The following is a 24,896-nucleotide window of genomic DNA, read 5'->3' on the forward strand; positions in this document are numbered from 1 at the left end:
TTTCATAAATAGTGCTATTTCACTGCTCCAGCAATGTTTTGAGGACTATGTCTAAAACAACTCCTATCAGCATGGCATTTCATCACTCACCTTTTTCAGCCAAGTATACGCATTTCAATAGACATAGATAGATACTTTAATACATTGAGGACATTACATAGAACAATTCATTAGTAAGTAATTCTGACTTTCTAAAGGCACATGCTACATCTAACAGCATCTAGGTACAATACTGTACTTAAGCCAACCTACAGCTAAAAAAAATGCACACAAACCCGTTTTCACTGTGTGGCAAATGACAGTGAGTGCCCCATTTATTGTTTTTCAAACATGTAAACATACAAGACGGTGACTTCCAAACAATCACATACAAGACATGGTGTCAACCAATAAAATAGAAAATATCATATTTATCTTTATATACTGTATACCCAAACAAATGAAAATTGCAAGTCTGCAAAAGCCGGAATGCTCAAGAACATTGATATTCTTAAATATATATTATAGATATATTTATATATATATATAAGGTAGATTTCATATACATAGATTCAATATGGACTCATCCATTGTTTGATTCTTCTCAACACAGTCCTTTTCCTGGCACATTGCACATAACCTCAGGAACCATGTTTATAAAGAATTCAGTTTGATTGTTGGTCAAGGATGAGTTAACCTCTGTAGCTTACAGTCTTAGTCTGTCAACAAGTCTTAGATCAGTGCTCTTGGACCTGGTTCACACCTGTAAGCGAGTACATTACCAAAATCGCAGGCCTGATTGTGTGTTAACTGTAAGACCACATTAAACGTGTCAGTAATGTGGGAGGTTCTGGTAACTCATCAACACAGCTTCTGTAGTGTCAGTCTACTGAAACCCAACACCCAACAGCTGCAGCTAGAGATGCTTGAACACCAGCACATATTGGAATAATGTATCATTTCAATTATGTCAATTCTGATCTGGTAGTCTTTCATACATTTTAGCAAATTCAATGATGTCTACAACATGTTTTGCATGTGCAGAAACAAAACTCATATACCATCAACCAAGTCAAGTACTTGATATGTGAAATGTGTATCAGAGCTATAAAAGAAACACGAGAATCAGCACGAGAGCTATGTATCTGATATCCCCGTGCCATTATTCATATTGCTGGGGAAACACATCTGGAGCAAGCCATTATGGCATTGGAGATTGTGCAGTAGTCGCTCTTTCTGTTCAGATATTAGATTTAGGTAACAGAAAGTCTTTGTTAGGTTTAGGTGACAAATGTACTTACCTAGGTTCAGGCAAACATGGTTGGATTAAAACACACCCTTTCTAGACAATAAACATGTGTTTAACATTCTCCCTCATGTATATGTTTCCAGCCTTTTTCCTCAAGTCGCAAAGTTACGAGATTACCAAAAACACGATTGGTCAGTTTCAATGATGGTCCTGGACAAACATTAATTATGATGTTCCAGGAACAACAGCAGCATGGTTGATTGCGCTGCTAACCAGATGACCAAGATAGCCTAAAAATGCCGACCATCTGATCGTGCCAGGGAAGGAACCCCAGTTAAATCAAGTACAGGCAGAAGTGAATCTCTCTCAGCCGATAAAAGGGCAGCAGGTGGTAGAGACGCTCTGATAAACTTTGACGTGATCTTTTTACAGCTTATAAGCCTTACAAGGACACAACAGAACCTGTTCCATTTGAATTCAGCCATGGTAAGCCATTGTTAATTAGTTCAAATCAGTGTCATGTGTCATTCTGTGTGCTGAAAGTGAAACGGAGAGGTAAACATATCCAGCCGGACAGTTGGGTTTTGAAGTGCACCCAGCATTCACCCTGCTGGATAAAAGGGTATCTACATTGGCAAAACCATCTGCACAGCATTGGCAAAAACTAATTCTTCGATTTTCTCCGTCATTTGCATGGAAGCATCCCCAGCTGCAGCCCAGTCACAAGTGCAAAACATAAGGCATGAATCAGCCGTTGTGAATTCAGGTCCAGACCTCAATAGTCAAAGTAAAGGCAGTTTTAGAATAAATACAAGCTATGGTCCCCTCGCTGCCTTGTTTGCTACATCCTACTGAGGTAGACAGATGCATACTGCAGTAGTCACCTTGCCATCCCCATACTTCCTGATGAGGCAATATTTATCTACACTAAACAAGCAGCATAAACCTTTAGTGCACAATAGCCTAAAATAATAAGTACATATTTTTTGGATGTTGCAGCTCTGTAATATTTAAGCCCATATTTCTACACAATACATTTGTCATATTGCGCAAAGTAATTCTCTTGGACTTAATTATGGTCTCATGAAAATGAGTTAAACAGAGCTGAAAAGGCTGCAAAAATATGCCAGACTCTTGCACACATCCATGCTTTATAACAGAAACAATTGGTCACCTTTCATGTTGCCTTAATGGCTGTAACACTTGTTAATTATATCTTTAGTCAACTCTGAAACACTGAGAGGAGTTACAATGTTTCTTTGTTGTTGTATTTCAAGGAATAACCAACAGCAGTTTCGAGGCACTCCACCAGGGAGCCTGCTGAGAGGAAGTCCAGCTCCACCTCAATGAATTTTATGTAAATGGCAAAACACTGAGGTGACCCTTCACCTCCATCTTCATCCTGACTTGTGACGGCAGCGTGGCAGTTCTCCTGCAGTAAACGCGTCACAGCGGAGGGTTCACCATGGACATAGTGTTTTCCAGAACCCTGAAAGTGCTGGAAAAGACACTGCTGGATGGTTCTATCCTCAGCTATGCCTAGGTAGCAGTAAGTGACTTTAATGCCAGTCCTGTCACTTTTCCCTGCACCTTCTCCATCAGACTGTGCCCCGTTTTCTGACTCGCACTGAGGTAAGCTATGGTCTTCACTATTACCTTGGGAAGAGGTCTGAGCGGTCTTGTTAGAGGAAGATAATTCCTCATAGCCAATAGCATAGAGTCCATAGGACTTGGGGATGTCCCCAGGAAGGAGGTAGTGGGATGTGCCTTTGCTGCAGCCTGCGACCCTTGACTGAGATACAGGGATCCAGTCCACCTCCATGTGCAGCTCTAGGCATCGCGCCTCACTGATGGTAATGTCCAGAAACTTGTAGTAGACACTCTTCCAGTTCATCTTTTGAACTTTGGTCATGATGATGCGGCCCTCTGGTTTCTCAGGGTTGAAGTATTCGCGGAGCCTCTTGCCTAGCGGCACCTGTGAGCTGATTTCAGCGTAGTGGTAACGCACTTCCTCACGCCAGCGTGTGTTGTAGCCCACACCAAAGATGGCCAGTTTGTTTGAAAGGTGCAGCCGGGAGAACTCAGTCCATGTCTGGAAGGGCTCCCATGTCAGCTGCACTGACTCGAGGATGCGCATCACAGTCTGCATCATGTCCCTTTTCCTGCAGAGAAGCCGAGATGCATAACAATGACAAGCTAATACAACACCTTTTCCCATTCTAGAAGTGCTATATAAGCAGTGGCCAATCACACAGTGTAAGTTAAATGCATGTTGTTATAATTAAATTATTTCTCTTACCTCTGTCCAATTTATTGGTTTAATTTTTTGCTCAATAAGCCACCAGATTTTTCTTTTAAGAGCTCAGCCCCCATAATATTTGTACATCAGTATCTCTACTTATGATAAACTCAGTTTATGTGTGAAAGAAAATGATCCACCAAATTATATCTCTGCCCTTTTTGATCCATTTTTACACAGTTTATAGGGGCTAGAGTACAAAAGAACACCAAGAGGTCATGATGTGGATGCATGTAGGAATTTTAACAACTTTGGCGACCCCCAGTGGTAGTATAAAAAAAAGACACTCTGACAGACAGCAGTGCTCTTGAATTAAAACTTGAGAATAATTTGAATCAATCCCATTTTCTATAAAAAAAAACTTAGCCAAGACCATCTTTGTTCCATTCTTTTTTTATGCACTATGATCATCGGTATTTAGAATAAAGGGTCCTGATCTCTTTCAACTGGCAGATTGAGAATTCATTTGGGAAGAGATAACTGCAACAGTTCTAATTACAACCCATTCTGAGTAATGCCAGACAATTTACAGTGACGGCTTTTCAACAGCAATTTGCAATGATGAGGCCGATTCCCAACTTCTAACACATCTAACATTTTACTTTTCAAAGGGAAGTCAGACTTTGCTCTAGTTGACTTACTGGGTTTGTTCTGACAGCTCTGCCTGAATCTGCAAAGCTCTGTTTTTAGGCATCTGGATTTCGTCTGGAGAGAAAACAACAAACATATTAGCTCAAACCCATGAATTCATATTTCTCTCTATCCTCTGCCTGCTTACACACTCACCAGTCTCCATGTCTCCCTCCTGGAAGGCAGAGTCCAGCACCTGGTTGCACCAATCCTCCTGGGAGAAGTCTTCCAGGGTGCTGCCATCGGACTCCATCTCCTGATACAGCCCACTGCTGTTGATCAGCACTGGGGCACAGCTCTGGGAGTCCCAGCCTCCCTGACCGAACACCTTCTCCAGCTGCTCTATGGTGTAGCTGCTCTTCCTCTTGCCGATGCCGTGCTCCTTCACTCGGCTGTAGCAGCGGCGCAGCGTCTGTATGTGATGGGAGGATAATTAGAGCAATCGCTCAGCTGTTGTTCAGTCACTGTCAGCTTTGTTGGGAGAGTTCTACAGTATGGTCACAGAAAGAGTCAGAAAGATTAGAGATATCACTTTACACTATGACGGCATTATAAGGAGGGTCACTTGCAGCAAGTCTAAAAAGGAGAAAGGTTTCTTTTGTCTACCTCTAGACTACAATATTTTGGAATGTATGAATCTGATCTCTCCCAAAGACTGACCTTATCAAGTGGAGCAGGTATTAGGCAGGCCATGGTAGTAATGCTACTGTCATTACTCAGCACTTCCTGTATGTGTTGAATACAGTTGTGAAAGAAACGTGGGTCATTTTTTTTACCCTCTTTTTCTCAGGAAGTTGTTTGAAAACATTATAAGGGTAAAGCAATGTCAAGTTTTATCTTATTACATTTATTGTTTAACAGAGCTCAATAAAAGTAGAGTGGCTCAGAAAACTAGGACTCACTCTAAAAAGATCCCCCACAGACATAAAAATTGGCAATACTTGGAATGACAATGCAAGCTGACATGAGTTAACCTTTTTGACTTTTCAATCAACATGTCATATTGGCCATGATGAGCTCATTCAGCGTAACATACTACTAATAAAACTGACATATACATAAGAACGTATCATTAATACAAAAGATAAAAACGATGCGGAGGTTCGCAATTCAGTGGACCAGTGATGTCATCACATGTTCCATATCTCATCTAATTTACATTATTAAATGTCTTTGTGGGTTATTTCATGTTGGCAAAATGAAGCAGAACACTTGAGCTCCATTAGGAGAAATAGTATTGATTATCCAATACTCTGTTACGGTGGTAAAGCTGTGGCTGTGTCTCCACATCTCTCTCCACGTTCTACCCTCAATTAGTGAGGGTTAGCGGACCGCGTTTTTTTTTTAAACCAACGTTAGCTACTGTTGCTCTCTGTTAACACAGCGGAGAGAGGCACTCAAGGACGGGCAAAGAATGACATCATTTGGACTGTCAAGTTCACAAAGAAATCCACAGTCCAGCAGCATTCAACAACTTAAACAAATCATCCACAGGCTTGTATTGCCAACTGAGAGAGATGGGAAGGTCTCAGGTTAAAACCCACTTTAATATGGCCAATAAAAGGTGATTAATACATATAAATTGCTACAAATTGTTACACAGAGCCCAGTTAAAGTGACAGAGGTTTACTATTGAAGGAATGTATTTTGCAGGAGCTTTGAATGTACTTCAAAGCGCTCAGATTTACAGTAAAACAGTGTTGGCTGAACCTCCTCCCAGGGGCTATATCCTCAAAAGAGAAGAGCTGCTGGGTGAGAATCATCTCTAACAATACTCTTGGCTTCTGTTGAAGCCAAACTTAATAAACTGCAGAGAAGGATGGGAGGGATTCGCCAGTAATAGAAATTTCAGATGTGTTCATGATGATTTTCTGCACAATGAAGCTCAAACAAATCCAGTGTTTCCTACTCATACATTTTACTTAGACGGGAGTGCCCAGGTATATTAACAGCTGCCGAAGTATATTTGGCGACTCATTTTTGCATTTCATACCTTAAATTTCTTAGATCTGGCCAAGAGAACGATGCTATCCATGTTCTGTTTACAAGCAAACAATCTGCCCTCCCTCTTTCCCTCTCCTCTACCGTCACGCACACATGCTCTGCAGAGAGACGGAGGCGCTCTATGGTATTACATCCCTCCTGTAGATGCACCGATTGTTATGAGACTCCTCCTATTTTAATGTAAGCCCTCTTTAGCCGCTGTACGAACTTGTAAGTGCACCTGGTTTTTGCAATCTCGCTCGATTCACGTTAGTTGCCTCCGAGGTCGGCATCCATTCACAACACCAGTAAAAATGTTGAACATGGTGGTGTGTCAGCTGAGATTTTTCTTTTTTTCACAGTTAAACCCTTACACGAGTGCATGAGAGGGTGTTCCATGCAGAGAAGAAACATACATTTCTTTATAAAAAAAAAAAAGATAGCAATAGTATCAGATCATTACTCCGTACAATAATATGTAAAGTGAAATTAGATTGTTTTTTTTGTAATTATCTGCTACTGGACATCTACTTAAATCTAATTTATGTTAATCTGTCGGACCTCAGCTGTTAAAGAATATGTTGTCTGAAGTGCTGAAGATAATAAGGTATGGTTACATCTAACACACCTGTGTCAATTTCATGGATATGTCACATTCATGTGGAGTACTGACACAACCTTTGGCTGTCTTTTCTGATCATATGTGGGTGGTTCGATGAATGACCAAAAGCTTTAGTTTAAGGTGGTAAATGTAAAGAATAAGTTAAGTTAAGTATGATACTGGTGTGGTGATCATCATTAAGCTCATCAGCTCAACTTAACTAGAACAATGCATACATATCAGTTGAGACCCTGTGTTGTATTTATTGCAATACTTGGCCACTATTTATTCTGATGTATGCAGACATCACACAGTGTCAGGTGAACTAAAGCAGGCGAAGCCTAATAGAAATGTATCAGTGTCAACAGACTGACACTTTAGTGTGTTGCAGTTGCATGTCAACTACTGAGCATCATGTAAATGTGAGTGGACTTATTTCAGTGAGCCTCTCTGAGTCTTACGGGTCTCTAACAGCCTATAATGCCAGCCCCGGCCAGCAGCTGTTAGCGACACCGGCTCCGTCTCACAGCGGAGGGAGGCTGGAGGTCCTGGTGATGGAGGATGAACACGTACGGCCAACCTTATTTACCTTCATCCTCTCTCTGCACTGGGACGGTGTCCTCTCGTATCCCAGCTCCGACAAGGCTCTAGACACCCGCTCGTACATGGCAGGTCCGGGGGCCTTACCGGAGAACACGGTGCCCGCGACCTCCAGCTGCTGCATCCTCGCCTCGGTCAGCCTCTCGTTGCCCCACACCGCGATGAGGGCGTTCGTCTCGGATGGTGTCCACGACATCCCCCGACAAGCCGTGAAGCTGTTGGAGGATGAGGCCGCCGTCCGGCCCGCGGTCCCTGAGCCCACGTTCAAAGGCGAGAAGCGGTTGGGGGTCGAGGAATTGGAGTGGTATTGATTACTGTCACTCAAATCCTCCGACTCGGGGGATGGCACCTCGGTTTTCGGTATCTTTAACGGCGTCGATATCTCTGGAGAATGCTCCGCGTTACTGGACGCCGCCATGTTGCCTCTGTTGCTAAGGGGAGGGGGAGGGAAGGGAACGTGCGGTGCTTTACGCTGCAAGGCATGGAGGAAGACACGGCGTGGATCTGAGAGGAGCCGTGTAGGTCGAAACCAAGAAAGAGTTTGTCAATCCAGGTAAAAAAAACAACAACAGACAAACAGGCGCCTTATTTCACCTCTTGTATGAATCAGAGCGTAGTTATGAATGTGGGACAACCCCTCAGAAACATGGGCCTGCTTCATATCCGCAGATGTGAGCCAGTGACAGTCAGTGCTGATGCCATGACAGCAATGACACACGTCACTGACAGGTGTCACTGTCCAGAGTGGCAGACAGCCATCTCACCCGGGAAGATGCGAACTGTTTTTACTGGTCTATGGGCTAGGTAAAACACCTTTTTTTTCTTTTCTTTTTTTTTTCTTTTTTTTTACCAGTGTTGAAATGTAACTGAATATATGTACCTAATTATTATAATTAATTACGTACAATTTTGATGTAATTGTAGCTTATTTTACTTGAGTATTTTCATTTGTTTTGTACACTCCCACTCAACTACATTTTGGAATTATCTGTAACGTTTAAGATACCATGCTGCATCAGATCAAAACCAAAGTAGCACATTTAATTTAATTTTTATTTTTACATTTTTTATTGTTAATCAGATACAAAAAAAAAGATTCAGATGATCAGAAAAATACTAAATATCAGATTCTATAGTAATACTGATAATCGACTCATAGTATACAGTACATACATACATTTAAATATATGTTCAAATTACCTTTACTTGTACTTTTGATACTTGGGATACAAATTCCCCAGAAAAAAAGAGAAAATGAAAAACATGTAGCAGGAAAAACAAAAATAGAAGAGGCAGATAAAGCCACAGAGGACGGATCCCTGTTCCAAGTTGGACAGACATGCAATAGATGTTGCGTGAACAGAACAGTACAACAAAATCACAGTGAATACAGAATTCAATGACAGAAATATCTGATAACATGTATATTATATGAAATCAAAGTGAAGAATGTGGATCCAGGAGGACGCCTGAGCAGGCCAAGACATGGCCGAGTGGTGCCTCAGTCACACAACCTCCTCTCCACTGTGGTGACGTGGAGGAGAACAGGCCACACAAGATAATTAGCAATAGATATATGTATGACCATCCAGAAGTGTCAATATGTGAGGCAGTTAGAGCCAGAAGAGAACGAGGTTCCAGAGGCGTGGTGGTCCAGCAGAAAAAAACCTGAATGAATTGAGAGAGGGAGGAGGAGGAGGAGGAGGAGGAGGAGAATAAAGTTAGAAAGAGAGAGAAGGAAAGAGACCGAACAAAAGCACAAGTCGGAGAAATGCAGTGTTTAGCAGAAGTGGAAAGATTGTTGTTTTATTGTTTGTAAGACAACATGAAATCCAATATAAGGTTAAGAGAGTCATTGAGACTGAGACCAACCAAGTGAAAAAGGTAATCGTAACAGGTGTTAGGGCTGAGCAATTGAAGATTAAGGACTAATTAAAGGTTAATTAAATACGTTTTTAGTTTGGATTTAAAGGGCTCAATAGAGTCAGGATGTCTAATATATGAAGAGAGGTGATACCATAGGAAGAGGCCATGATAGGAAAAGGCCCTGCAGCCAGATTACCTATTTCTAACCCTGGGGACTATCAGGAGCCCTGAATTCTGAGAGTGTAATGCACAAGGTGGAATATAAATAAGGTTTAATGATGGCAGACAGGCGCAAGCCCATTTACAATTTTGTTGATCATCAGCAGTACCTTAAAGTCTGATCTGACAGGTATTGGAAGCCAATGGAGAGAGATAGGATTAGCATAATATGCTTCTTCATGTAAAGATTCTAGCTGCAGCATTTATCTGAATTAGTCATGGGTGTGTTTTGGGCGTAACATGAAATGCAACAATCCAAGTCTCGTCGCCTGGTGCACCCTGCTCTAAAGGCAGGGTGCACCAGGGACTGCCATGTTGCTATTACACAGTGGCACTCTCGTCACTGAGGGACAAGTCTGGTGAGTCTAGTCTAGTCTTTGGCTGCTGGATGCTCCCTCTGCCCCCATTGTTTCACAATATTCTGTTGATTAAACAACTCTGTTTGACTGCAAGTGAGACAATACAGTGATATTTAACTGAGGAAGAGTGTTGCTGGTCGCCCTCTGTGTGTAATGTTAATGTGAGATGGGTCCTAAAAGTTTGGTGGGATGCAGGTGGGTGAAATACGTCTGTAATGAGGAAAATATTAATGACATTATCTGCAGTAATCCTCCTCCTCAAGATATGCGTATCTCCCCCTTAACATGCCAATGAAGAACAATGGATACACTTCATCAATTATTTAAAACTTCTGACTAGCCGACAGGAATTGGTTAGTATTTCATGTTAGTTACTGTTCTATGTTAGACTTTACATCAAAAGGTCACACACGTCTGAGTAATGTGCCCTTTAAACGGCAGCAAAGTAATGGCACCTTTGGCTTTAGACCAGCCTTTTGTGGGTCAAAAAAACATTCCAAAGTTCAGCTAAAGCTAATGTGATGCTTCAGATGTCTTACAAATCAAGTATATACCTTCCACTTAAAGTGTTTTTAGTGCAAATTTCCCTCTGTGCCTCCACAGCAGCAAGACAGGAACGCAAAGAGTGAATGCTGTTAGTTTCAGGATGCACTGACCAGGAGAAGGAGCAAAAACTATTGGCCTGCAGGACACTGCAAACAATATACGAGGAGCAGACAGGAGTTGGCAAGATGGCAAGAGCTGAGAGAGAAGAAAAGAGAAAGGTTGAAACAGAGAGAGGGACAACCAGTGTCCCAGAGGAGGCCACAATTACAACTCTACCAGCAACTCAATATTCCAGATGAAAATATGATACGGCCACAAAATCCTATACATTGCATTTAAGCCAAAGAATACAAGTTAAAAAAGACCTTTGCACCCACCTAGAAATAATGAAACAACCAGTAGTTTTCCTAACCTAATGCTAACCTATCCAAAGCTTATGCTAACCTAAGGTGATGCTGAGATAACCTAATCTCCACCTAACCTTAGCAAAGATAGCCCAAAACAACAAAACAACCTGCATATGATAATACTAACCTAACCTAGCCTAAAACCACCTAAACTAACCCAAACTAACTCAACCTAAAACCAAACCTAAACCTAATAATGCTAAACTAACCAAACCTAATGCTAATCTAACTTAGCCTAAGGCTAACCTGACCTATCCTAACCTAACCAATTGTCACCCTAGCCAAAACTAATCATAACCTAAGGTAATGCTAACTTAGCCTATGCTTATGCTCATGCTATCCTAGCCTAAGCTAAGCTAATGATAACTGAGCCTAACTGAGCAGATGCTAACCTAACCCACACTAATGCTAAAATAAGGTAAAGCTAACCTGACCTAAGCTAACCTTACCTAAAACATGACCTAACCTGACAAGCTCGACTAGGTGAGCAACCGGGAAGCCCCAAGCAGTAGAAAATAAACATGACTGCCACATCACTACTTAATAGAGCAGATCCTCCTGGGTTACTTTACATGTTAATGTCTTGTTGGTATTTCAGCTCTCTCCTCCTCTTTACCAGAGCACTTCACCAGCAAAGGTGAAGTGTCCTTCAAGAAGACACTGAACCGAACATAATATTCGCAGAAATGGCCCTATAACAAATAAATGACCAAATATCTGTCAGTATGAAGGCAACAGTTTAGACACCTGTTGCTGATACATATTTGACCTGAAGAAAGTGAGGCATTTGGGAGATGCTGAGTCACATAAGTATTGTTTCTGCACTGATCAGGGCAGGCCCTTTTAGATTCTCCTTCAAGCAGTACTGGTTTTGATATTTTTCCAATTGTTTACACATCTAAAGAGGGCCATGTCACAAATTTGAAGAGGTCAAGTGTGGAAGTCTTGTTCACCTATGACGGGTAAGATCCCCCTGCAGAACCTCAGGACAATCTAAGGCAGGCACAGTCACAAATACTTGACCTCAGCACCACTTCGAGCAGGCACACTATGCGAAACCAAGTCTCTTATTCTAGTAAATATATCGAAAATATTTATATTAATGTTTGGTTAATTTTAAATGAAAGGTGAGGGAAAAGTAATTAAAAAACAATGTTAGGTGGTTTGGTGTGGTTGCTAAGGTAGGTGCGGGTGTTGTAAGGTGCCTTAGCACTCTGCACTACCTCAGTTACCTCTGTGGGGCAGAAGACATGTACCCTGAGTCCCCCTGCACTTCTTCCTGCAGAGCCCTCTTTCAAACCTTTCCCACCTGTCTGCAGTCGAAGTCAACATGGACGATGCCTGCAACGCACGCATTCATTTTTCAGCTCACCCTAGGCTTGAAAATGGCTCGCTGCAACTCAATATCCGCAACCTGCTTTAGCATCTACCATAACCTGTCCCCTCCCTCTCTCCCTCCTGTTAGAAACTACTGTCTTGGAGGTTTTTCTCTGTGACTGTGGGAAGTCCCTGCTGCCCAAACAGATCCTTATTACTGCCATGCTGTCAAGGCACTTCCAATTGGTTGTGGACAATGCAGTGACCTCTGACTTAAAGATGGACAAAGCTTCCGACAACCTCTCCAGCTCTGCCTTGTCCTTCAAATATTCTACCCAAACCTGGTTATAGTTTCAGTCATGTCAGGAGCTCTCCTTCCCTGCTGAGAACAAAACCTGGGAAAATAAATCCTCCTTAAGTTCCTCCCACACTGTCCTCATCCCCCCTCGAGTCATGCTGTTCTACTGATCCACATGTGTCGACAGTTCTCCTTCTCTGCTGAGATCAACCTGGAAAAAGTCTTCTTTACTAAGTCCTGTGGTCTCCTTGAAATCCTCCCGACGTCAGAAAAAGAGAAGTTCTTGCCATCAAACACCATACAACAAAAATCCGACTAGATTTAGCTCAGGCAGGAAACATCTTAGAAAGTATATCCTGTCAGTTTACTACAGTCCTTCCTCTCTGCTCCAAACAGCACCAACAGAAGCTTACGTCTTTCTAGTATGTTGATATGTGTGTGTCATTCTCTGCTGTGGATAGCCCTGGCTCTTGTTACTAAATATTCTGACTGACTGACTCATCATGCTCCTCCCAACCCCAGCAAAAGTTGCTGTCCTTCAAGCCTGAAAAAAACATGAAACAGAAGTTTGTTTGAGTTTTGATCCTCCATGATTTTTAGATGATTTAAAAAAAAAAGCAAACATCCAAAACATAGCCATGTGTCTCCATCAAAGAACACATTTGACAGTGAAAGGGTCTACTTCCCTGCTGCCTCACACCTCTCAGTCAGTCTGCTCTTCCGTGTGTGAATTCTCCTCATGTGCTGAGATCAGCTTGGTAAAGACCCTGCCTCTTGTTCCTCAGTCTTTTAATTGACTGTTGTTACCTTGCAATCCTCCCGACTGCCAGGTTATGCTACATTTCTTGGCTAAAGACACCATACAACAAAAATCAATTAAAGATTCTATAAAGTAGTAATTTAGTCATATAATTGGAAAAAAAATGAAATATCAAAAGTCAAAAATGTAATCAAAAAATGATCAGATAGACCTTGACCATGGCCTTACCATAGTGTTTTTGTAGAACCCTTTTTATCTGCTGCTGTATCCCTTTGTCATATCAGTATGTTGAACCAGTCTTTGAGAAACTGTAAAGTTTTGCACTGACTTCCTCACTGTCCACTGCCAGAGCCAAAACTTAGAGCCCTCTAGCTCTTTCTCACAGAGGCCGTGTTAGTAGATGAACAACTGCAGATCAACCTGGAAGGACCCTACCTCCCACTGTTGATGGTTCACTTGAAGCAGCTCTGCTTCCTGAGGAGATTTGACCTCCTACCCTCCAGGAGGCGCTACAGGAGCCTCTTTTATTGTCAGCCGCTCAACAGCTGCAACATTAAATTTATATAACTGGTTTCCTTGTGATTCATTTTTCATGATGATGAAAATAAAAATCCATTTAATATAATTTATTCATATTGATGAATGTAAATGTATTCTTTTTTCATATAAGGAGCTGTTAAACATGTTTGTCGTCTGTAAAATTGCAGTTAGTTTAAAGTCTTGGGTGACTGCCCGCTAAAAGATAGTATATATCTGATGCTCCTTACAGAGAATGAGCGCCTAAATGGGCTGATGAAGATGAAAATGATATGAATCATATGTTTAGGCCTTCACAGTAATTTGATTTGAACCCAGCTGGTCTACTAAAGGGTTTTGGTGTTAGAAAGTGCTCTCCACCATCAAAACACCAAATGACGGGAATCCATTTTGGAAGAACTGTGAGTTCACAGACTTGGAGAATCTCTGACAGCAGTGCTACCAGAAACTGGAGTTGCCGAGCTGGATTTTTTGCTGTTAATAGCAATATTAGCTGGTGTTGTGTCCCCTTGTTATTATCCATTAAATGTTTAATGAGGATGAACTTAAACTCACAGCGTGGTTTTTCAAAATGTGGGGGAGGAAAGGAGGGAGGTGAAGTGCCAAAGTAATGAAACCAATAAAACAAAACAAGGCCTATACTATAGTCAACAAACAAAAAAACCCTGTCTTCTCTAAAAAAAAAAGTGTTCAAAACAACCGTCAAAATGGTACATGAGTGACATCGCTCCACCGCTAAACTAGTGTATTTAGACAGAGTTCACTAGGTGATGACATATATAGGGCATCCCAACCTACCTAGCTCCCTTCCCCTCCTTTAATATCAATAGCAACTGCCACAGCATGCATGCTTACTTCAATACTGACTACCACTGACTCTCAAAAGCAGCCCCTTGTTTAATTGTCATACTACTACAAACAGTATATCTAACTCAATATATCTAAATTGCTAGATAACCTGTATCACAGTACATCAAATACACTCATCTAGAAAGTCTTAACACATATATGAGCTGAATCTATCTAGCAAGTCACTGTCACTTCTGGGTAGTGAATGAGACCTTTTATTGAATTTTGAGTGTAATTGCTCATTTGATGGCCCAATTGATGGATTGTGTCATTGTTTACTTCATCTTTTCCTTGACAATGTTTGATTGGCTTCCCTCGGGGACTCCAATTCATTCCAGCCTGCTCTGCCATCTGTCCAGAGTTTAGCTCTGTGTGTGTGTGTGTGTGTGTGTGTGTGTGTGTGTGTGTGGTCAGTGAGGTCCTGACCTGGCCGAAGGGACAGTAAGATCCCTTTCAGATGAGGCCTACACTCGAGCTGTCCAATAAAGGTCAAAGACAGGAAACACTGGACAGTCTAACCTTTACATGTCATAGCTCTAGCTGTCAGTGAGCTGTCATGTCTGCTGTCAGGAGGAGATAAAAGGTGCCTGAAATATCTTGTATTATTTACGACAGATTGCATTTGGGCTGGATAAACTTCCTGAAAGTGTGATACATATTGAGATTGAAATAAAATGATGATTCCAACTACATTCTGTATTTTTATTATTGTCAACATGTCCTCTGAAAAGATTAAAACCAGCATGTGTGTGTGTATCCAAAGCCAGATATATCCTCGTCCTCTTACGCTCCATTGTTGTTGGCTCCCACTGCTTCAGATGATGACGGATCTATATCGTCATGCCCTAGGCTCCAATGGATCATGTTTTACTTTCTGCTAATATCTGTGTTCTTTGAAATGTGATGCATCTTCATTCTGATGTTTTCTTTTTATTGCCAATTATCACTTGGCAATGTCCTGGTCTGCTCAATCGTCTTCTGGATCCAGACTCTTTACCTATATAATTACCTGTATCAGATATGCTTTCAATGAAATCTTTATACACTGTGATTTTGTTCTGTACACACAACATCTATTGTGATTGTGATTTGGGCTGTACAACAAAATTGATTTGATTTGTTTTTGTCCGAAATGTATTAAAAACATATAGACCAGGTTTAGTCCAGACTGAGATATCTCAGCAACCAGATGGACTTGATAACATTTATCAGTTGGACAAATCTTACTGACCTTGGTGATCCTTTGACTTTTCCTCACCATTCTCACCATTAGGTTGACATTTATTAGCTGGGAGTACCAACTGTTGCGGAAGAGATGTGATTCTCCAAGCCAAGGTAACTGTTTGCGTAAACCTCGTAAGGAGGCCTTTGATCTATCTATGTTAGCAGACCAAGTGTCTCTGACCTATTTTACCTCTTAGTCCTCTGGTTAGAGGGGAGAGATGCTGCATCACCTCCCTCGCTATGTTATCAAACTGATAACCATGTATGGAAGCACTGCACTTGGGAAGACTCGTTAGGATTAACATGGCAACACTCTGTGCAGTAAGCCTTTGGTGTCTCTGAGTCTTCTTCATCTCTCCTGAACGGTCAAGTGAGCCAAAATTCCACAACACCAACTATACCTCAACTCGTATTGGGTAGAATGCCATGCCATTTTGCACAGACATACATTGTTCCCAAAGGATAAATCTTAACGAATTTAGTGATCCCTGACTTTTCCTCTAGTGCCACCATGAGGTTGATATTTTTAAATCAGAATGACTATCTCAATCGCTATCTGAGCATGCGCTATCGTAGCCCTCTAAGACCTAGGACCCGTGCTGCACCAGCATTAGCTGAAGAAAGCGCAGACTTTTGGGAGCAGAGCTAAGGTCCTGATGGTGTTGTATACCGTACATGGGGAGCTGAGAGAGGGATGTGTACAGTAAGTGGCGCAAAGAAAAAAATCATCACTCCACATGTGCAGGGGGATAAACCCATCAGCGACAACTCCTAGAGCGATATGCTTAATGATATGGAACTAACAAAGTAGTGGAATACTGCTAGAATTTTGCCCTCAAACCCCTCTGACACTGACGTGTGATACATTAACAATATTGCTTTTAACATTTAAACTGAAAGTATTTGCAGATTAAATACCTAGAATAAATAGTTGTTCATTGCATTTTAAAACCAAACACCAGAAATCAGCAAGTGGCTCTGCCAATCAAATTAAAGTTCTGGTAATAATTAGAAATTTTTGTCTTTGTCTTCACTTTCAAATCAGCCTTGGATTGTGTATAATGTAAATTGTGGACTGCTTTTAACTTGTCCAATTAGGAGACTCCCTCTTGCACTCTCCTATCAGGTCGTGTTTCTAATCGAAGCCATGCGAACTATTTTCTTCTTAATTTCATTTTAATGCTCAGACTCACAATCACCTTTTTAAAGTAGCGTACTGGTCTGCATTATCAGCTGAGATCTCCACGAGAACTACTGAAGGTGTTAGAAAAGTGTGCCGCGCCTGGATTTGCCAATTGGCACATTCAAAATCGGTAAGGTCAAGTCTTCTGTGGCCTCATTTGTATTTTAATATTCCTAAAAGCACATCAGAACAAAATAGTGAGGATCTGTGTTAATCTATGTACCATCAAGAGATGGCCATTATATCACATGGACATGTCCAGACATAACTTAAATTTAATGAGATGGGACTTTTTTTGCACATGTTCAGGACACCGGCTTCACCTTTCACTACCAGCAGCTCGGCTGACGCCTCATGAATTGGAATTTTGAGAATAGCTTTTGTTTTAATTAGAGAATGGTGGTGATCATAATCCAGGGCTTATCATCAGAGAGATGATGTGCTTAATCAGTTTTGTCGACTGTTGATTTTCTCTAGGTGGACTGTAGACATAATTTTGTGTTGCTCAGTTTCATGTGGGAAGAATCGTTCTTATTCTCTGCAACTACACATTAGAAAATTGTAATTTTCCTCATCAGTGCAATGTCATTTATGCGAGAAAGGACAGCTATTGTCTTATGATTTGAGTTTTCAAGTTTCAAATGCGGGAAATTATTTTCAAAGCTTAAATTGAGATTTTGAGTTTTAATTTAATAGGTGTGAAATTATGATATTGAGTTGTATTTGAAAAATTCAATCTTCATAAGTTGGAATGTATACTGAAGTGAAAAGGGGTCTAAAATCAACCTTTGTATTGCTGAAGGCTGCAAGATAAATTTTCCCCTCCCCGTCGGGTGATGGATTAATTTTGTCTCAATGCTCATCTTTGATTGGGCCACATCTGTTACCCATGAGCCTCAGTATTAATGACAGTGCCAGGGATGCCCTGAAGGGTTTTCATTTAAGCGTATCTGAGTGCAGTCCTACTTATGGCTCCAAAGTCATTACTTTACATGTGCGACGTGAGGTGATGATTATGAAGTGAAAGTGCGGCCTGTCAGCTTCAATTTGACGGTGCTTTCTTCGCCCATCGGATGGTCAGGGTTGCACCTGCAGGTCTTTTATTGTTTAGTTCAAGGTGGTAAAAGTCATCAGACAAACGCATTCAAATGACATTTGATACGGCGGCCTATTCTCATACTCACAAGTCTTAATGTGGAATGGTTTCTAGGCTGCAGCTGCGTGACATGGTGCCATTAGTGCTCTACAGGAATGTAATATTCATGTGAATGGCTTAATACCTACACTCATCATATTTATTTTTTAACGTGTTCTTTGCTGCATTTTTTTTTGTTGCATTTCAGTGTGTTTCTGTGCATGTATGTATGAAATTAATTAGCCTCAGGCAAGTGAAGACTGGGTTTAAACTGTTGTGTCAGGTACACTGATAAGTCATAATGGATCCTGCTCTTTAAATGCAGTGTGCCATAGAAACTAGTTCAAGAAATCCTTATGAGTTTCTTTCTAAAGTTGATAGATTGTGCACTATTGATCAACTGATTCATTGATCAGTCCACGCGGCTAAACTCCCCAACATCGTGGGGAAGCCTTCTCGACCTTGCAGACCAGTGTGCTCTTGTATCATCACATTAAAGATTCATCCAAATACAAAATGGTGCTAAAAGCAATTTAAAAAAAAAAGATTATGCATTTAAACAAAAAAACTTAATGCTAATGCATATTCAGTCTGTCTCCATGAAGTGTCTCAGTATGAGCCATCGGTGTTAGAGAAGGCTTTTCACACTGTCATCTCATGCCCCATCATCCCAGTGCTCTGATTGGATCATTACCAGATAGGTGTGAAATGACCATTACTTGGGCTGCTTCCTTGATACTGATTGCAGTAGACATGTCATCTTAAGCACACCGGGCTGAGACAGAGCAGTCACAGCAGAAATCATGTCTCGCCCCCTGCCTTTCTAGCAGATGGGGAAATCACCCTGAGACAAAGGCCAGAGCAGTCTGTCCTTAAGACAGAAAGTCGTCAAAGTAGTTGAGCACTTTGCTTTTCTGAACTGTGCTTTTTGCTGTAACATGTAACTATACTTTCACACAAGACTAAGAAAACTTGCACAAATCTACATTTACATACAATAAAGTGCAGCCTGGTGGTCTGGAGGTTTAACACACTTAACTGCAATATCCGTTGTTGTAGTGCTGGCAGAAAAAGGAAGAATCTTTTTGCTTTTAACACTTTTTGCTTTTACATTTTGCCAAACTAACTGCCAGTGCTCAAAGAGAAAGTGTCACAACCATAAATACCGTTACAAACTCAAGAGAACAGTTTAGCTTGCCTTAAGCAGTGCAGGTGGTGGCTGATAAAATGTTTTCCTCGCAGCGCTCTCACTGCTGAGGCCGTGCAGTACCACCAACCCCTACAAAATGACTCAACTGCTGCTGATTCCAGCTCCTGTACAGTACATACTGGCTACCCTCCACACTTCCTGTAAATCTCAAACTGCTGCCTGGACACTAAATAATACTGAAGAGACTGCTCGGGTGCTTCAGGCTTAGCTTAATTCAGTCAGACAGTAGACTCGGTGCCTTGCATATGGATACTGTTCCTGCTGCCTGTGGAGTTTGACTCACTGCTGCAGATTGACGCTCTATGTTAAAGGTGCACTATGTAGTTTTGGGGAAAACTGATTTTTTTTTATTTTTATGCCCAATCAAACTAAATAAACAAACTGTCTTTGTTCTCATGACTGAAAGAACTGAATAAACAAACTGACCTTAAAGTACAATTTATACCGTTTTACTTTGTTTATATGTGGCAGACCCGGCCATCTTTCTGGTTTCAAACAGTGATTTGGGACCTCATCTTCCTCTGAGAACAGCATGATTATTCAGTTATGGATTTTTATTTTTATTTTCGAGTATTTATTATTCATTAATATTGTAAATATTAAAATTCAGATTTTCAGAATTTCCTCTCCATAATTACATAGTGCCCCTTCAAATATGCATTCTGTTATGTAATGTAGGCCAAATCAAACCAGGTACCTATCAGCTGTGTGCTGGAGATCAGGTTGGAGATTAAAACTCTTCACTAAAGATTGGCGAGGTTGCCACCGTAGCTTTCCTTCTTACATTTTTACTTCATAAACAGAAAACAGACATTTTACACTATTCGTGTGTGATATTTAGATGAAATGACATGCAGTACAGCCAACAGCACGTACAGATGGTGTGTTCTCATACCAGAAACTTTCAGCCCCCTGGTGCTCTCCCTTCAGCCAGTTTTATGCTTTGAAAATGCCCGACGTGAGTGACAGGAATGAAAATAGAAATGGGGCATTGGGCTCAAAATGGTGCAATGCGCCCTGCTGTGCAGCACTGCATCGCTCGTGGCCAATTAGATTCTCCAACAGGAAACCAAGCTGATGTTGTTGCTGACACTCACTTGCACAGACACGGTGCAACTGTTGGAGCTTGTTAACAATAATTTAAAAGTTGGTAAAGTTGGTAGGGTTTCTGATTATTTACGTAGCACCAGCACACATACGCAAAGTAATTCCTTGATTTGATAATTATCAGCTTCATGTAGCCTACAGCTTCATATTTTAAGTGGATAATGAAGCTTTACGTACACTCAACACCTGTGTATCTTATTAGTGTGCCCTGCACTCTTGTTAAATGGACTGCCTTTATATAACACTTTTGTCCAAAGCATTTTTATATCTCTGTTACATGTTTGAGCATTCATGGTGCTGGCCAACCAATCGACAGAAATGAGGTATTCAGTGTTTTGCTCAAGGACACATCCCCATGGGTGCTGGGGATAGAATCAGCAACCCTGAGGTCAGTGTTCAACATGCAGTCAGTGTTCACAGTGCCCTCCTCAACTACAGCTCCAGTGTTTAAAAGAAATGTTTGCCTAGATCTACTCACCCCTATGCAGATGGAAGGAGGAATGACATTTCTTTAGTCCATAAAACATTTCTGGAGCTTCACAGTAGAACAGTGTTGCAGCATTATCCTAAAGAAGTGAAATAGCTGGGGGGCTTGTTTTGAAACATAAAATCAACAGCAACAATACAAACATACTTAAATGGCTCCATACAGCATGTCATTTAAATTGAATGCCAAATCAGTTTTGGGGGGTCAACTGGGAGGTAGATCATGATGGAATTCTCATTTTTAGGTGAACTGTTCCTGTAATATATTTAGCATGTCATACCTTCCTATACTGAAAAGACAGTATTATTTAAAGTCATTGGTGCTACTTTGTCGCATGTCATTCCTCTCTCTCTAGCCGTTTTTAGACAGGGCAGCAAGCCGCCAATTTGCCCGTCCTTTTGGCGGCTCCGTCCGCGGTTTTAGACAGAGGCCGGCAAATTGGGGGTCTGTTTTTGTCAGGCGATTTGCCGCCTCGGAGGGTACACTTATTTCCGCCTCGTCTGCTATCTAAAAACGAGGCGTCAATGTGCCGGCCCCTGCGTGAGCTGGGTGGAGCGGAGGTGTCGATGACGAGCACTGTTGTGCGACCCACAGCTGGGGAGTTTTAAAACCAGGAAACAGCTGATCACAGCAGCCAGTCCATCACTTCATCCGCGGACATTAAGATGAGCAACTGGACAGCCGCTGAGATCCAGGAGATGCTAGCGTCTCCTCGGTTTCTGTAGCTGTCTTCATTGTCCGCTTGTTGTTGTAGCGGCAAGCTGGGAATGGTCACCACTTTCAAATTAAAAGCCCCCCGCTAAGAACCCAGTTCTAAACTCCAATGGGGTGCAATGTAAAGCTCTTATTTTGAAGACAAATTCGTTGTCACTGTTCACAGCCTAACATCGTGCTTCACGTCACGTCACATGTTTACGCCTACCCCAGAGGCGGCTTTTGGAAAAGGAGGAATATTACGCCTCCATTTTAGAAAGACAGAGGCGCCAATTGCCGTCCTTACCTTGGAGCAAATGTGCCGTCTTTTCTATCTAAAAAGGGCTTCTGTCTCTCCTCCTTCCCTGTCAGCTCTACTAAAGTCATGAAGTGCACCAAAAATACTTCAAAGAATGATTTAAAGGACCAATCGATAATTGAACAACAACTCAATTAAAGTGTTTGTTCCCTTTGTTGAACATTACTATAACGCTTTTCTCTGACAATGCACAAATATATGGTGATGACTTTTGTTTTCCTTTTATAATTTCTTTTTTTTTATGTACGTGAGTGAAACTAACATTCTTGGCATCTCAGTAACACTGAACCTGCTTTTTCTTGCTAAACCTTTACAACAAACTCTGAATCAATGCGTTCTCCTCAACTCTGGAATTTTCCATCGGACAGTTGTGCCGGATTCTCCCACATGTCCTCAAACAAAAGAACCCCCACGAGTCCCCCGTTGACTCTCCTGATGCTGAAACTCAAACGCCCCTTTCATCCAATCCACCCCAATCAGCATTTAGCTCTTTAACTTCCTCCAGCTGGGCCCAGCCTCTGCCCCCCAGTGGATTCCCCTACCCCTGAGCTAACCTCCCCCGAGCGACAAGGGGGCCCAGGTGCCATCACTGAACGAGACGTTGGGGTAATTTGGCTCGACGCACCCTAACACACACACCCTCCTTAAATCAGCAGCGGGGAGGGACTCTGGACATTAAGCACTGTCTCATTAGGTCTATTTGGACGAGACAGGAGACCTAATGAGAGGCGGTGTAATGACCAAAAACATCTGATCTCCACCCGCTCCAAACAAAACATCCAGGTAGGGCCCAGGGTCAGGGCCAAAGTCATGTCACGCCCCCCTGCCTTTGAAGGGAAGCAGGAGGGGGGGAGAGGGAGTGAGGGAATCCAAGTTCAAGCACTCGAGAAGAAGACTGGGGAGTGACAATGCAGCACACTGGAGTCAAGAGCTGCCCTTTGTCTTCTGGGTACTTCAAAAACTAGCCCATCCATACTTTTTCTGGTGGGTGGTTTTGTGAACTGGGTTGAAATTAATGGATCATGCTCCTTGTCTGTGAGCTACCTAATGATTTAAAACTTCTTGAATCTGTGTTAATCTTAAAGCACCGAAAGTGATGGCCAACCTCTCCCGAAAATCAACATTTTCTCCAGATGTTTCCCTGTCTGTGAAGCTATTTTGCATGATTGGGGATAAAAGCAAATGGTGTCATAACCAATGCAGCTGAAAGTTTTTACGCAGCCCAAAATGGTCAGCAGCTGAGAACAATTACCAAATTAAATCTAAACATCGCAGGCAGTTCTGAATTAGGAACATTCCTCATCTCATTAACATCTCATGAATGTTAAGCCAAGAAGCAAATAATTGGTGGGTGATGATATAGTTTGCAATGTCATCACAAATTGTACTCATAAATCACATTTTAAACGTGGTGTTTTGGACATTTGGATTCTTTGATTGTTATTGCTAGACAGCACTTTGAGCATGGCATGGCAACCCCATGTACCTCATTTTAGGAAGAGCTTTGGTAATGTCTACTCTCAAATCAGGCTCCCTCATTAGATGTCCCTGCGGTCGGCGATATGGACTGTGCTGCAATTCCCCGAATGTCAGGCGTCGGTGAAAAGACAAAGGAAAACAGTTGACATGAATGACTGAAGAACTGCTAATGGTCATCGCTGTCTCTCGATCCGCAGCCCCCTCGGTGACGTGTTGTTTTGGGGGGGCTGATTCATGAGGGTGTTGAAGAGATGGACTCCGGGGATCATTGTATGTCTTTATAGTGGGGTGGAGTGCTGAGATCCTCCACCCACCGCACCCCCCACCTTATTCCCGCTGGAGCACAGGTGTGGAGCAGCTGAACAACCAAGGCCTCTTGACCCACAGCCTGTCCACAGCTCAATACACCATTAGCCTCTGCAGCTGACCTGACCAGGCCACCTCGCTGTCTGCTGTCCCCCTCTGGAAGAGACAATAATCGGTGCCTACTATAGGGAAAAGTTTGACAGTGGAGCAAAGTAACAAAACACTTACACACTTAAGATGTATTAACTCCATTTAACTACTATAACAACTAAGAGTCTTTTAGTCAGACATGGCAGGTGAGCTGAACATGAATGTTGAATTTGGCTATATGTTAAGCACTTTGAATTGCTTCTGTGTATGACTAGGCTGCATGAATATCGCCTTGCCTCAGGCTGGCCCCAGAAAAGCTCCAGTAAATGGGTCCTTCCTTCCACATGGATGTCGTTAGATGACATTTGTTGTGAATTGGCGCTATACAAATAAAGACTGATTGATTGATTGATTGATTGATGAATGTCTTTGCTATCTTTGCTAAATCGACCTCTTTATCAGGAGGTGGCTGCTCCTTCACTGACGCTAGCTTCCTCCTGGCTGTTTAAGTTATCTGTAACGTTTGCCTCCTGGCCATCATTTGCCTCTTCAGCCAGGCTGTTGGGTGCAGCTTTCTGTGCTAATAAAATTATGTCATTATGTATTTACTTGGCTTGCCAACTCCGTCTTTCATGACGTCCCAATTTTTCTGCGGGTCCTGGCATGGCAAAGAAATTCCCTCTAACTTTAGCTAGTAGTTAAGTTAGATCAGCACATTTACAGTACAGCTGGTTGCCCAGCCGCATGACTTATATCATATTATTGATTCATGCTGGCCACGTTGGGCCCTCAAATTCCAGAAAAAAGTTCAAATAGCCGTTAGAAGTGCTAAAATGAGTTACATTTAATTTCAAGTGTAAATGCTAAGTAAAGCTGAAGTATCACTTGAATAAAATTGATGAAAGGAGTTTAAGATACTGCTCGAGTACTGAATTCAGTTGAAATGTTGCTTGACTGAAAAAATCTGGTCTGGCATCTATAGACTTAAAAGAGGTGAAAGCATCTGAGATGACAATTAAAGTGCAGAGTGATTATTTAACAGCTAAGGCCAACAGTGTGTGTGATGTGACCTGCTTTATGTTTGAACATTCAATGTTAAAATCTAAAAAGGAAAAAAAAAAGAAGGACTGAAGAGAGCTTCACTGTCATGTTATTATAGAAAGA

The 24,896-nt window shown here is 41.8% G+C and overlaps 1 protein-coding gene across 1 annotated transcript; it reads right to left on the minus strand.

Moving 5' to 3' along the window:
• Positions 1 to 278: 278 nt before the first annotated feature.
• On the minus strand, positions 279 to 8,005 carry msantd2 (Myb/SANT DNA binding domain containing 2). The gene is made up of 4 exons (XM_030439020.1): positions 7,331 to 8,005; positions 4,314 to 4,569; positions 4,169 to 4,232; positions 279 to 3,390 (listed from the first exon to the last, which is right to left on the minus strand). Exons 1-4 carry the CDS (start codon positions 7,757 to 7,759, stop codon positions 2,475 to 2,477), a joined length of 1,665 nt encoding a protein of 554 aa, XP_030294880.1. The 5' UTR covers positions 7,760 to 8,005; the 3' UTR covers positions 279 to 2,474.
• Positions 8,006 to 24,896: the final 16,891 nt, after the last annotated feature.

The sequence above is a fragment of the Sparus aurata genome, chromosome 13 (genome assembly GCF_900880675.1).
Source record: "Sparus aurata chromosome 13, fSpaAur1.1, whole genome shotgun sequence".
NCBI lineage: Eukaryota > Metazoa > Chordata > Actinopteri > Spariformes > Sparidae > Sparus > Sparus aurata.

Bases quoted from the DNA above. Each gene is read 5' to 3' on its own strand.
- msantd2 (XM_030439020.1), bottom strand. From the start codon at position 7,759: ATGGCGGCGTCCAGTAACGCGGAGCATTCTCCAGAGATATCGACGCCG. The intron at 4,233-4,313 runs GTGAGTGTGTAA...TTTTCTCTCCAG, and splicing joins GGAGGGAGACATGGAGACTG to ACGAAATCCAGATGCCTAAA. The intron at 3,391-4,168 runs GTAAGTCAACTA...GCTTCTCTGCAG, and splicing joins GAGCTGTCAGAACAAACCCA to GAAAAGGGACATGATGCAGA.